This window comes from Lutjanus erythropterus, chromosome 10 (assembly GCF_056507025.1).
Source record: "Lutjanus erythropterus isolate fLutEry1 chromosome 10, fLutEry1.hap2, whole genome shotgun sequence".
NCBI lineage: Eukaryota > Metazoa > Chordata > Actinopteri > Lutjaniformes > Lutjanidae > Lutjanus > Lutjanus erythropterus.
In genome coordinates, this window is record NC_139326.1 from 1,361,031 (window position 1) to 1,374,956 (window position 13,926).

Genomic DNA, 13,926 nt, shown 5'->3' on the forward strand with positions numbered 1-13,926 from the left:
GAAAAACATTCCCGATATATTTTTATTTTATTTCAGTTATTATTGTAGCCTACACATTATTGTTTCAGTTAGTTTTATTTTTTTTTAGAAAGTCTAGTTTTTATTTTTATTTCAGTTAACTAAAACAAATCACAACTAGTTGTAGTTTTTAGTTTAGTTTTAGTTAAACTCTGATAACTTTAGGCAGAGACTGAGGAAAGTCCTCATCAATTTTCAGTAAACAAAAACAAAACTAATGTTATATCATTAAATATTTTTAGTCAGTTTGCAGTTACTGATGTCCATTTGTAGACTTGTGGGGTTATTTGGGCTAATAAGCCTTAATTAATAATTCATTTTAAAAAGCTGATGTGTGTGTTCACGCTGTCTGAGCTGAGTGTGTGGTGTCACGGTGCTCATAGTTCACGGCATGTTGAGGTTTTAGGAGACTTGGATCACAGCAGACGAGCAGCATGGAGGCATTTTATGTTTTTTTTTCTGTTGTTTTTCTGTTTGAAAACTGGACATCATTCACTTCCATTGTTTGGGAGATTCTGCAACACCGTTTTCCTGTGAAACTCCAGCTGTTCTTTGTGGACTAGAGAACGAAACCTGATTTTCAGTCGACATGAGGGTGAACAGTCCTTTTTTATCAGTAGAGTATCGACTCCTCTCATGATGACAGATCACTTTGGCCTAAATATGGACAGAAACATCGGTCACTGTTGTCTCAGTAAATCAGGTGTGAATGTGGCGTTCAGGGACAGTCTGCTCTGATTGGTTGATTCTCATTTGCAAACAGCTGTTGTACATTTTACTATTTCTTAAAGTCTGTTCATACATACAAACACATGAAGCAAAAAACAAACCAACACATTTTATGTAAAATAAGTTTGAGTCCTCAGTGTTATTCATCGCTTTATATATGTTTATTGATATTTACTACAGAATGTTTATGAGGCTATACATTGTATATTTAAAACATGCTTTAAACATACTTTAAAATTGCAGCTTTTAGTCTAAATATGCATTTGTGTATAACGAAGGATGGAACAAACAATTAATAAACCATCAAAGTTGTAAGAAAGTTTCATTACTTTAATACTGGGATTAGTTACTGACTACATTTATTAACAGACACTTTAAAGAAATCCTCCCAAGTCTGCTTTTAACTAATGAAGCTCTGTTAGTTCAGTCAGGATTATTATTTTCATGCATATTTTCACTCACTTCTGCTGGATCATGATGATCAGAAGAGGTTATGTTATATCAGTAAATACACAGTTTTATTGTTTTTTTTAGGAAAACATTGCAGATTGTAACTTTAATTAATTGTTAGTCTATATTAACTGAGTAATAAAAATAATCTGTGGAGTAATTGATGCATTAGTTGATAGATTAATCAGATAATCATCAGTTCAAACAGTCTTTTTCATTAGAGATGGCTTTTCTCTCAGTCCAGGTCCTGGTGTTCATCTCATAGACAACTGGACCTGTTTGACTTTCTCATCTGACAGGCTTCTTCAGTTCTGACTGATAAATGGGGAGTTTCCAGGTTCTTCATCTGCTTCTGTTCACTACATCACCAAGGTGGAAAACTGTTGTCAGTGTTTAGGTGAGGTGGGCGGGAAAGTTAACCAGGATTTACCAAACCAAACTCTTAGTTTTCATCCATGAAGTAATTTTTCTTTTAAGACTTCCAGTGAAGCATGAATCTCACTTTTGTGTGGATCGTCCATGCAAACTAAAATTGATCCTCTATGAGGTGAAGGACTCGGTGTCCTGGCTGGACTTACTGCATGTTATTTATTCCATATAATCACAGGATGTGACATGAGTTTTTCTTTCTAGCACGTGTTTGCTTCATGACTTCCAGTTCTTGCCTGAGTTTTTTCAGTTCTTCCTCATTTTGCTTGTCGTGTTGTTCCATTTCAGATATTTGTGTCTCCAGTTTAATTTGCATCTGCTGCATTTCTTCCTGTTGTCTCCTCTGTGACTGTATCTGATCCTTTCTCATAATTTGCTCCACTTCCCTCTGAATTGCCTCCTTAGTCCACTGGAACATCTCAGTGTTGTAGCAGCCGCCTTTTTCCTTCACGATGGTCTCGATCTTGGTCAGCAGCTCTGTGACTTGTGTGCGGTTTGTGTGGTCTTTGTTATTGAAGACCTGGTATCTCCCTCTACAGTCATCTATGAGTTTTTTAACAAAGTCAGGACAGTCCTGGATGTAATTCTCAAATGACTGACCTTCAAGTTCATCTCCTCTGGTGAATATGATGATGATGAACTCTTCAGACTTCTTGCCAAAAATCTTTTTGATCAGTTCCACAGAATCCTTTTCCTCTGGTGCAAAGCTGCCGATCTGCAGCACCAGTAAGAACACATGAGGTCCAGGAGCCAACATGCTGAAGCATTTGTGAAACTCTTCTTGAATCACATCATCAGACACGTTTGTGCCAAACAATGCGGGGGTGTTGACCACAACAACAGGTCGTCCATCAATCTCTCCTGTTGCTGACTCACACGTCTTGGTCGCTGGTTTTGGGGTGATTCTGGGTTTGAAATGCTTTTTGCCTAAAATGGTGTTTGCTGTTGCACTCTTCCCACTACCACTCCTCCCAATCAGCACGATCCTGAGATCCTCTCTGCTCTGATGTTCTTCATCACCTCCCATCTCACTCCTCCATTTCACATCCTTCAGTTCAGCTTCATGTCTTGAAACCTTCTCCATCTGAGCCTTGGTGAACATGTCCTTTGTGAAGCATCTGGATCCTTTAACTCTCATCTTTGCCACTTTATCCAACAGCTGTGGGATCTGCTGCTGGTCCTTGATGTTGAGGACAACACATTTTCCTCCACAGCTCTGAAGGAGCTCCTGGATGTCTCTGTTCTTTCTTACAAAGTCAACAACAGCTGTAGCTGCAGGATCTGAGTCCACAGTGAACAGAATCATGGTGAAGTCATTGACTCGAGAGCTGAATGTCTTCTGGATGGTCTTTAACTCTTCCTTGTCTTCATCAGTGAGGGAATCCACAGGTAGGACCAGGATGAAGACATGGACGCCCTCAGGATCACAGAGGGAGATACACCTGAATGATTCCTTCATCACTGCCTCCTGAGGTTTTCCATACAAGGCAGGCAGCTCCACCACAGAAACCCAACGTCCACACACCTCTCCCTGATTTTTAACACACTCTGATGAGTCGGAGACTGAATGAAGATCTGTCCGACCTAAAATGGCCTCGGCTGCTGAAGTCTTCCCTGCTCCTCTCCTCCCACACAGAACCAGGTTTAAAGATGGTTTCATGTGTTCAGACTTTGTTCTCATGATTGAACCTGCATCCTCATCTTCAAATACATCACAGCTCAGATGTTCTCCATTGTTCTCCTTCACAGTGTGACTCAGGCGCGTTAACAGCTCTGAAACCTCAAGGTTTTCCAGCTTCAAGTATCTGTATCTACACATTCTGATGAAGTCCTTTAATGGTGGATTTTGCATATAATTTTCCATGAAACCTGGACTCTCCTCTCTGAGTGTTGATATCAGAACCAGTGAATGATCAAATGATTGATCACTGAAGAGCTGAAGGACTCTGCAGAGCTTCAGTTTGTGATCCTCAGTGAAGTCTTCAGGCTGTAGAACCAGCAGGAACACATGAGGTCCAGGAACAGAGAGTCTCACACAGTCTTTCACATGTTCTCTCAGTTCTTCGAGGGAGTAGACAGGATCCAGCAGATCTGGGGTGTTGATGATGTTGATGTGTTTCTCTGCCAACTTTCCTCTGAGGCTCAGACAGCAGCCTGGGTTGTTCTCAGTGTAGAACTTCATCTCTCCCAGTATGAAGTTCCCCACAGAACTCCTCTGAGACCAGCTGTTCCCCAGCAGAACAACCCTCAGCTCAGACACTGAGAAGGAAAACAATGAATTGGAAAAACTTCATTGCACATTTCCAAATATGATAACACTGGGTTTATAACCAATGATCTGTCATGGCTGGACTTCAGTGAACTTGTCTGCTGTTATCATCCTCAAACTGAAGCTTGCAAATATCCAAATAAAATCAAACATGAGTTTGTACCCAACAGTTTCTATAAGTATGGCTCAGGTCCATTTAACTTACTGGTAGGTGGCAGGAACTCAAAACTGCTGCTCCTCCTCAGTGGTTTTGGATCATCTGTCACTGCAAAGATAAAAAAAAAAAGAAAACACTGATTCATTCATATATGATCTTTAATTAAAGGGACACTGTTTCTGAAGGAACATAATTCTGTTGATAATTTAGTATTTTTAGGGGTCCAAACAGGGTCACTCACTGTTTATGTTCTCATTATTCTTTTGCTTCTTTCTTTCTTTCTTTCTTTGTCATTTTTCCCTGCTAAAACTGTAAGACTTAAACTCACCAAAACTGCCAGGTGTGTTGCTGATTCCACCCAAGCAAAAAAAAAAAAAGTCACACTTCTTGACCTCAGCATGGCACTGCACATGTGACTACATGGACTTTGCACAGTCTCAGGTCACGACTCAGTCAGTGTGTAAGTTTTTGGTAACAAATCTAAATTTATTGACGTTTCACAACCAAAACCTCAAAAAATCAAAATAAATGAGCCGTACGTCCTACAGAGTTCATCTGCTGAAGTTTGCCTCACTGTAACCTGTGGTCAGTTCAGAGGTCTGTCGCTCTATAGAGTCTTCATTCAAATGGGACCAAAATCAACAGAGACATTCTGTAGATGGTAGATATCAAGTGTTTCAAACTGCCTTCAGATCAAAAGGTGAGTCTGTAGTGATATTTAATATCTTGCTGTATTTTGTAATGTTCAAAATTTTCTATTTCAACTTAAGTTTGAACACATCTCACCAAACCATCTGACAATACACTTGAGAAAAGCTGTTTTTTTTGTTTTAATAATTGTATCCTCAGCAGTTCGATTATTGAGATCTTTTTAAGTTTTGTGACATGTTTCTCTCTGCCTTCTGTTTGTGAGCTTCTTCCAGCCTCAGCAGCCAGTGGGCGGAGTCAGAGAAGGCATCACTAAAACATTTGAACCTAGATCATTTAAAGGCATTTTGACTGGACCACACTGGCTGCTTGAGCCCGTGTGAGCAGCACAGTAACACGTGTCACACGTGGCTGCAGCCACACTAAACAAAATGCAAAATGTGGCTCACTGAAAGTTTCTTGTCCTCAAGGCCTTCATGGAAATACCAAAAACTATAAATCTAGCAAAGACAGTCAATAGCATTTTGCTTACCATTAAACTGTTATCAGACCTTTTTTATATTAAACTGTAACTGTTCTGTACATCCATGTTGTTCATGTTCTTCTTCTTCCTCTTCTACTTTTGCTGCTTCTATCATTGCAGCCTGTGTGCAGCCTGTGTGTAGCCTGTGTGCAGCCTGTACGTAGCCCGTGCGCAGCCCGTGAGCAGCCCGTGCGCAGCCCGTGCGCAGCCCGTGCGCAGCCCGTGTGTAGCCCGTGTGCAGCCTTTGTGCAGCCCGTGCGTAGCCCGTGTGCAGCCCGTGTGTAGCCTGTATGCAGCCCGTGTGCAGCCCGTGTGCAGCCCGTGTGTAGCCCGTGTCCAGCCTGTGTGTAGCCCGTGTGCAGCCCGTGCGCAGCCCGTGCGTAGCCCGTGTGCAGCCCGTGTGCAGCCCGTGTGCAGCCTGTGTGCAGCCCGTGTGCAGCCCGTGTGCAGCCTGTATGCAGCCCGTGTGCAGCCCGTGTGCAGCCTGTGTGCAGCCCGTGTGTAGCCTGTGTACAGCCTGTGTGTAGCCCGTGTGTAGCCCGTGTGCAGCCCGTGTGCAGCCTGTGTGTAGCCTGTATGCAGCCCGTGTGCAGCCCGTGTGCAGCCTGTGTGCAGCCCGTGTGCAGCCTGTGAGCAGCCCGTGTGCAGCCTGTGTGCAGCCCGTGTGTAGCCTGTGTGCAGCCCGTGTGTAGCCTGTGAGCAGCCCGTGTGTAGCCTGTGTGCAGCCCGTGTGTAGCCTGTGTGTAGCCCGTGTGCAGCCTGTGTGCAGCCTGTGTGCAGCCTGTGTGTAGCCTGTGTGTAGCCTGTGTGCAGCCTGTGTGTAGCCTGTGTGCAGCCTGTGTGTAGCCTGTGTGCAGCAGCACGGTTCACTGTAAAACATCAAGTTTTGGACATTGCCAACAAATTATCAGCCCACAATTCATCACATGGTAATTAAGAGAGAGTGACCAACAGTGGAAGTTCTGTATGTAGAACACTGATCATTCCATCATTAGACACTTGGTCATTATTACGACCTTATATCATCTGTGTGCAGCCCTCAGCAGCCTGATCAGTTTCTCATGTGGCCCCACATATCAACATCTGTTGCAGCTGCATGTGTTCCTGGTGTTGTTACTTTCTTCTTCTGGTTCTCTCCAGCTCCACCTGTCTGATTGCTCATGAAATGCACCTGGACCAGCAGACGACAGATGATGCGTCTCAGTTTGTGTACTTCTGTACTTACACTTACTGTTTTGAATGCAATTCAACATTTACGGTAAAACAAGGTTCACTGTGAATAGCCAGATGTTATACTCAAAACTGCTGGATGCATCTTGTCCTAGACGGTCGCCATCTTGGCTACACAGCAGAAGAGGCGGGGCTACCAAACACACAGATAGAAGTCATACGTGTATTTTAAGTACCATTATTCTGCTGTCAGATTGAAGCCACCAATGAGTTTATTGGTTAAGTTTGTGAAGATTTTGTTCCATGAATCAAATATAAATCAACATATTAGTACTTTTTCAGCTGATAGAGGGAGGCACAGTGATTATGGTGGGATTTTTTAACCTGAGAAACAGAAGTCAAAGAAAAGCAAATCAAATTTGAAGGATGCTCATAATGAATGAAGTGAAATTGAACACAGATGAACATACGAGTTGCAGATGTTTTGGTGGGTGGCAGTAAAACTCTGTCTGGCTTCAGTTCAGCCATGAAGAAGCTGTGATTGACATTTCTGTTAAGGGCACAACAGTCATCCTCAATTTGTCAATATTTGTGCGCTATGCAAGTGAGTATATAGTGTGCAGAGTGTACTCCATGACAGAGTACTAACAGAAGTATCTGAACTGAGACACATCCAGAGGCTTCATGGAGACTTTTGAGTTACTGTCTCTCAGGACGGGGTTTCGTTGTGTTTAGTTTTTGACTTTGTATCCTTCTGTTTGTCTTGATTTAGTATATTTGTTATTTGTACTTCTCATCCCATGGATTTGCTCATTTTAATGGCATGTTTACTATGATTTATTTGGGTCAATAGCAGAGTGATGTTTGTCCCAGTAGGGCCACCGTAACATCATACCAGCAACATGTGACAGACATGAAAAGCATCTTCAAACATCTGTCTGCACCACTAGAGACCCATGAGCCAAACCAGACCCTTTAATGATCTCAGTCTGTCTCTCTGATCATAAGAAAATCTGGAAAAATACAACATTGTGTTTATTAAAACAAGACTACATTTATTTTTACATTGTTTAATCATTACAATCGATAATTTTATAATGTATTGGTTCTGTCTCTTGTTTAGCACAGAGATACTGATCATTTCAAAAAGCTTTACCTTAGAGGAGAAAAATATAAAAGGTGAATTGTCCCAGACTTTACAGATCAAACATCCAGCCCTTTGACTCTTTACTTTTTTCATATCTGACCCTTCTAAAAAAAATAAATTCAATAGGTCTAATTTTTATGATAATCTCTCTTCTTTTTCTTAAACGCCTCACACAGACGTAACCTGCGACCTTCTAGTCTCAGGATCCAACCTCTAACCTTCTGGACTAAGATGTTGTTGATCAAAAACAACATTTATAATCACAGATTCTCCTCGTCACGTTTTTTCCAGGTAACAACACTGGTGAGACTCTGCATGATGTAGAAAGATGTTGGTCTGCATTAATAAATCATTTTCATCTGAGTGATGTGTTTCTGATGATTTCTGCATGTTTATCACCAAAATACAATGGATCATATTTTTATTTGTTAGTGGAGGACACTCTGTTCACTGTCTGCTTAGAATCATGTTTCATACTTTAATTTCAACATGTAATTCTATATGGAAAAGCATCAGGTTAGAAACTGCGAATCTGTGGTTAAAATTCTGCAAACTTCAAATCCAGACGGTGTTCAGACAGATGATCATCAGAGCAGAGGAGGTTTAGACAGTCTGTCAGGGAGCGAGTGTGTACGGATCAGTGTACAGTTAATATACAGCCAGGCTGGTGGAGACGTGAGAAGCAGGTGAGGTGATCACAATCACAAATACTTTATTGATCCCTGGGTTACATTTGCTACTGTTCTAGAATAAAAATATATCAGCACAAAGAAATTATAAGAAAAATATAAAATAAGATGTGTGTACAAATATTACATGCATTATACTTTTCATTATACTACAATATAACAAATATATATAGAGAAAAATAAGCAATATCTTAAAAGTATGTTAAACTAAAGTACATAAAAACTGTAAATAAACGCTGAGGAATGGGATCTATAAAGACATGTGTTAAAAGTTAAGAACAGTATAAATAAGAAATATTAGTTGAAGTGTAGAGAATAAATGCAGTGAACGTTAAAGTGATGCACAGATGAAGTGAATGACTGCAGGGACAGACTGGATCTGTAATGACATGACAGTTAGTAGATAGCAAGAAAAAAAAAACAGGTCAGATAACTGAATGAATAATGAACACAGAGTCCATGTTATCAATTTTATTTCATTCTGATATTCTAATTTATTTAAAGGATGAATCACTTAGCTTTATTTGTTTTTAGGAAAATATATCTGGTTTATCTGTCATCATTTAATGTCATGTTATACAGTATATATGTGATTTATTTAATGTTTCCTGGTATTACTTTGTATGTTTGCTGTGTTTTAAGGTAAAATCAAATATATTAAATATTCAGATGAGGAATTATGATGTCTAGATTTATATCTTTTGTGAACCTTTTCTTCTTTTACCATTACCAATAAATAATAATGAGACCGAAACAGTCAGACTGAACTCACCTGGTGATGCAGTCGCCATGATGTCACTCTGCTGGAAACATCAGAGAGTCAGTCAGCTGGACGCCGTGTGTCGCGTCTGATCACCTAAAGAGAGGAGGAGAAAATGTTAAACTGCTCTGAACTTGTCTCACCTCATTCAGCTGCTGCCTCATGTTACATACATGATACACGCACACACACACACACACACACACACACACACACACACCATCACAGCATCTAGCAACGCAGTGATCTCACAGAAAACCTTTAACTGTCAGAATAAAATGATGAGAGTTTTGCTGGAGTCATGGTGCCTCCTGTTACGTCGACTGATTTAAGGTTGGTCCTAAAACTCGGTCGGTTTTATTCCCGTCTTAACATTCTGATAAAATCAAACATATTTAATAACTTATTCATATAAAAACCTCTGTGTGTCATCTTTGATCAGACCCTCTTCTCCCTCTCAGCTGCTGAAACGTTCACACACACCTTCATCACCTCACAACTCGACTACAGTAACATCATCTCGTACGGCACATCCACCAAAACTGCTCAGCTGGTTTTGCTAAATATGTTTTTTAATTATTTCCAGAACAACTGTGTGTGAAGGTGAGACACAAACAGCAGGGTTCCTGCACTTTTTCCAAGGTCAAATTCAACTTTTCAAGCATTTTCAAGGTTTTCCAGCACCTTACACGTGCAGTAAATGACATATTAATACATTTATACATATACATGCTCAAAACATTTAAATCAGATGTTATTGAGCTATTAACAACCAACATTATGTTTCATGATTGAATTCTGCAGAAGGGAGACAAATTAAAGGACAACGAAGTTTCAGCTGTAAGTAGATTTGACATCCTGTTAGAGCTGCAACAATCAATCAAATCAGTTATCAATTATTAATTTAATCTCCAACTATTTTGATAACTGATTAACTGTTTTAAGTAATTTAGTAAAGAAAAATGGTCCAAACTCTCTGATTTCAGTTTCTTAAATGTGAATATTTTCCTCTCTGACAGTAAACTGAATATATTTGAGTTGTGGACAAAACAAGACATTTGGGAGATACTGATTGACATTTTTCACAATTTTCATACATTTTATGGATCAAACAACTAATAGATTAATAATGAAAATAACTGACAGATTAATGAAAATAGTCATTAGTTGCAGCCCTACATCCTGAGTCAATATAAAACAATCACACAAAGAATTACCACATAAATAACTCAAGTTTCAGTAAAATCTTTTTCTTTTGTTTTGTATTGAAACACTGTCAACATGTTGTGGCGCTACAGCATCTAACATCTAACTATTCAACTGTGAAACTGTAAAATGATCAATTAAATTAATCTGCAAAAATCAAAAGGAGGCTACTACACAAGAAAAAAACATCCAGACATTTGAAAATCAAAGAGTTCAAACTCATCTCCCGCCTCTCACTGGACAGACAGCCAATCATACTTCAGGATAGTGGAGTGGCACTTGGAGTGGCCAATCAGATCTCAGAGGTGGTCAGTCCCCCTCCTCCCCCCTCCTCTAGAAAACGCCCGTGTGAAAGAGACGCACATTTACAGAAAACACATTAATTCTTCTCAAAGTCGACAAATTTTAATATTAAAAGGAAATCATTTATTACTTTGAGATGAATTTCTTTAATTTTCAGTTTAGATATTTTTTTGTTAATCAGCTGATTCTCTCATGTAATATTACTGATCATATAAAAAATGTCCCTCCTCCTCTCTGATCTCAGATGATGTGTCACTTTAAATGTTGACAACAAAATTAAATCACAGTAAATCTGCTCATTTCAGAGAATCTGGAGGTGAAACACTGAACACAGATCAGATTTTATCTGTTCAGATTAAAACTCACTAAATGTTTTCTTGCAGACTTTTGGTATCTGTCGTCTGTTTCCCCTTCAAATACGAAAAGTCCGTTAACTTTTCTGAACAGTGACTGACGGGACGAGAATCGATGATTTTAAGTTAATAATTAATTAGTTAATAATCTGGAACTTCCTATAATCAACAACACCGATGTTTTAGTCTGAATGTAATCATCTGGTTCTGTTTCTTCTTCTGGTTCTGGTCGAGTTCACTTACCTGCTGAATTTCTTGCTGCGACACAAAAAACACTGAAAGTGAAAGTAAAGTTCAAACAGTTCTGTCAGGAGTCGCGTCTGAAACTCTCGCGAGATTTGCCTACATTTCTTCGCTGTGCACATTACAGGCTTCAAATGAATGATGTTTTATAATGTGAGGACACTGTTATTCAGATTTCCGCGGGTTTAGGGACAGAAACACTTTGTTAGGGTCAGAGAGGAAAGTTTCCCAGCAGCCACCACATGTCTGATAGAAACCTGTTGTTATAAAGCTTCATATATACTGGGCAGTGTGTATGTAACTAAGTAGGGGAGACTGGGGACAGTTGCAACACTATTCGTATTCTATTTATATTTTACTAGACCAACCAAATCCTAATTTATTACAGTTTATTGTACAATTTATTCATAATGCATTTGTAATCAGTGGTATAGGAAGTATTTAGACCTTTTACTTAAATAAAAGTATTAATACAGTTACAAGTAAAAGTCCTGCTTTGAAAACATTACTTCAGTAAAAGTATGTAAGTATAATCAGGAAAATGTTCTGAAAGTATTCACAGTAAAAGTACTCTGTGACTGTTTTTTTATTCTATCTAATCTGATCACCTGATTCTGGGAAAAATCTGCTGATTATGCTGAGAAACTTATTTAGATGTTTCACAAATAGCTACACTGTAAATTCAAACAAGTTAGGTTTACTTTTAAAAAATGAGGAAACCAATTACCTTTGGGGGAGTGTGTAATAAAAAAACTTAATTGTGATAAGTTGTGCTTTACTGTCACCAACTTCTGCAGAAAAAACAAATAAATATTATAGAATGAAAGTATGAGGGTAAAAACTACTGGAAACTAAGCAAGTAAAATTAAAAGACTAGTATAAATTAAGTTAAAGGCACTATTTTCTTCAGGCAAGGACAATGTTTGTATTTACAGTATTTACAGTGTGGGTAACTAGCACAGACAGACAGGCAGACAGGCAGGCGGACGGACGGACGGACGGACGGACGGACAGACAGACAGTCTCACTCAATGACCTCCAAAATCCTCAGTGACTACTGGTCTTTACCATCTCAAACCACATGTCACATATAAAAATGATAACAAAAACTAAAAACTCTGTTTTACTGTGTTTTCATGAATAATGAGCTGGTTGGATGAACAAGGATTGATGTTCATTAAATATTCATAAACTTGACTTCACCATCCTGAGAAATAAAAAATATCAGCTACAGGGTGGTGGTGGGATATAACCATGTAGGGAAGTCTGGGGACAGTCTCAGAGACTATTTAGACAACAGGACCATCAAATCTTAATGCAGGTAGAATCAGTCAAGCTATTTGTAATCATACCAGAAAGATCCTGGATGTCAAATACTTGGTCGGTCCAGAGCAGAAAAATAATGAGTGTCTCAAAAGAACATTACGCTCCCACATCATTACTCCAAACACAGCAGCAGCTCTCAGCCCACTTTTCCTGTGATTTTATTTCAAATTCTAATGATGATGACTTTTAATGTAGTCTTTCAATAAGCATTGCTTCATATAACTGGAACAAGTGGTACCTTTAAAGGTTAGGACAAGGGCTATCTGCAACACTTCTCCATGGATGTCAGACGCTGTCCACTGTCTGAGATAGAAGTGTTGTAAGACTGAGTATTCATGGAAAGCCACAAGGCTAGAAGTACATCACGTTTGTTTCAGCTAAAATATGTTGGTTATTATATATATATAAAAAAAGGCACAGTGAGCTGTTGTTTCAACTGACATATGTTTATTTTTGTTGGGAATAGTTTTCTCTTTGTTTTCTTTTCTTTTTTCCTTATTGTTTTGTGTCATTATTTGCATTATTTGCCGATTCAGAGAGACATAAACAGCTGGAAGCTTTGATCATAAGAGATGATCTGTTTTCTCTAAATATGAGACAGAACATGATGTTTATTAGTGAAATAAGATGTTAAGATGTTTTTATTAACTGTTTTCACCCACATCACAAATATGACAGCAAATATTAAGTATTATACTAAACATAAATATCATTTAAACTGCTGATCAAATTAATGTAGATGAAAAAAAATCCTTATAGCCAATAAATGTTTTGATGATTCTTTGTTTTGTTACAAGTCAAATAATAACAGATGTTTTATAACTGATTATATCAACTTCAGACAATATTCAGATAAATCTTTAAAATATTCTGTATTTGAATTTTTTGTTGATTGATCCTAATAAAAGATAATAAAGTGATTTCCTGTAGTTCAGTGTGACTGTTGTTAAATACTTCAGTAAACTCTCACAGGTTTGTTTCTACCTGCAGGAGACACTGAGGGACGAAGTGAAACACGTCTTTATTCACCGCTCTATTTATCTGTTTGACCTTCATCTGAAGACACCACTGTAACTGGGACACTGTCAAAGTGTCCCAAAAACACAAGCAGGGGTGTCACAATTCCCCAAATCTCTGATTCAATTTAATATTTTTGATTTAAAGATTTTTTTATTTTGGCTATACTATTGTTAGACTATCATGTCTTGATTTGTTCAGATCAGCAGAAATTGTGACACCCCTAATAAGTCTTTTACTGGGCCAATGTTCAAATATGAAATCCAAGACTACACATGAACAAATACAACAATTTTAGTAAATTCAACACATTTTACTGTGAAGTTAAAAAAGAGAATTGTATGTGAATAAAACACTTCAAATGAATTATATATGTAGCTACAAGGGAAGCACGATGATATAAACATGTCATTGGTATTGACCAATAAATGAAATATTGGTTTTGGCCTGAAATTTCTGCTGACATGACAGACCAGTAAGATGACGCTT

General features: G+C 38.6%; 1 protein-coding gene across 5 annotated transcripts; it reads right to left on the minus strand.

The window, feature by feature from the left end:
- Positions 1 to 1,263: 1,263 nt before the first annotated feature.
- Positions 1,264 to 11,151, minus strand: LOC146319758 (GTPase IMAP family member 8-like). Of its 5 annotated transcripts, XM_084727793.1 has the most exons (5): positions 11,095 to 11,128; positions 10,454 to 10,528; positions 9,002 to 9,085; positions 4,101 to 4,160; positions 1,264 to 3,885 (listed from the first exon to the last, which is right to left on the minus strand). In XM_084727793.1, exons 3-5 carry the CDS (start codon positions 9,018 to 9,020, stop codon positions 1,799 to 1,801), a joined length of 2,166 nt encoding a protein of 721 aa, XP_084583919.1. In that variant the 5' UTR covers positions 9,021 to 9,085; positions 10,454 to 10,528; positions 11,095 to 11,128; the 3' UTR covers positions 1,264 to 1,798. The 5 variants fall into 5 exon arrangements, 3 of the variants coding, with proteins under 3 accessions (XP_084583919.1, XP_084583920.1, XP_084583921.1); XM_084727794.1 differs by lacking the exon at positions 10,454 to 10,528 and having other exon boundaries at positions 11,095 to 11,149; XR_014771450.1 differs by lacking the exons at positions 1,264 to 3,885; positions 4,101 to 4,160 and adding an exon at positions 8,228 to 8,608.
- Between the last annotated feature and the right edge of the window lie 2,775 nt (positions 11,152 to 13,926).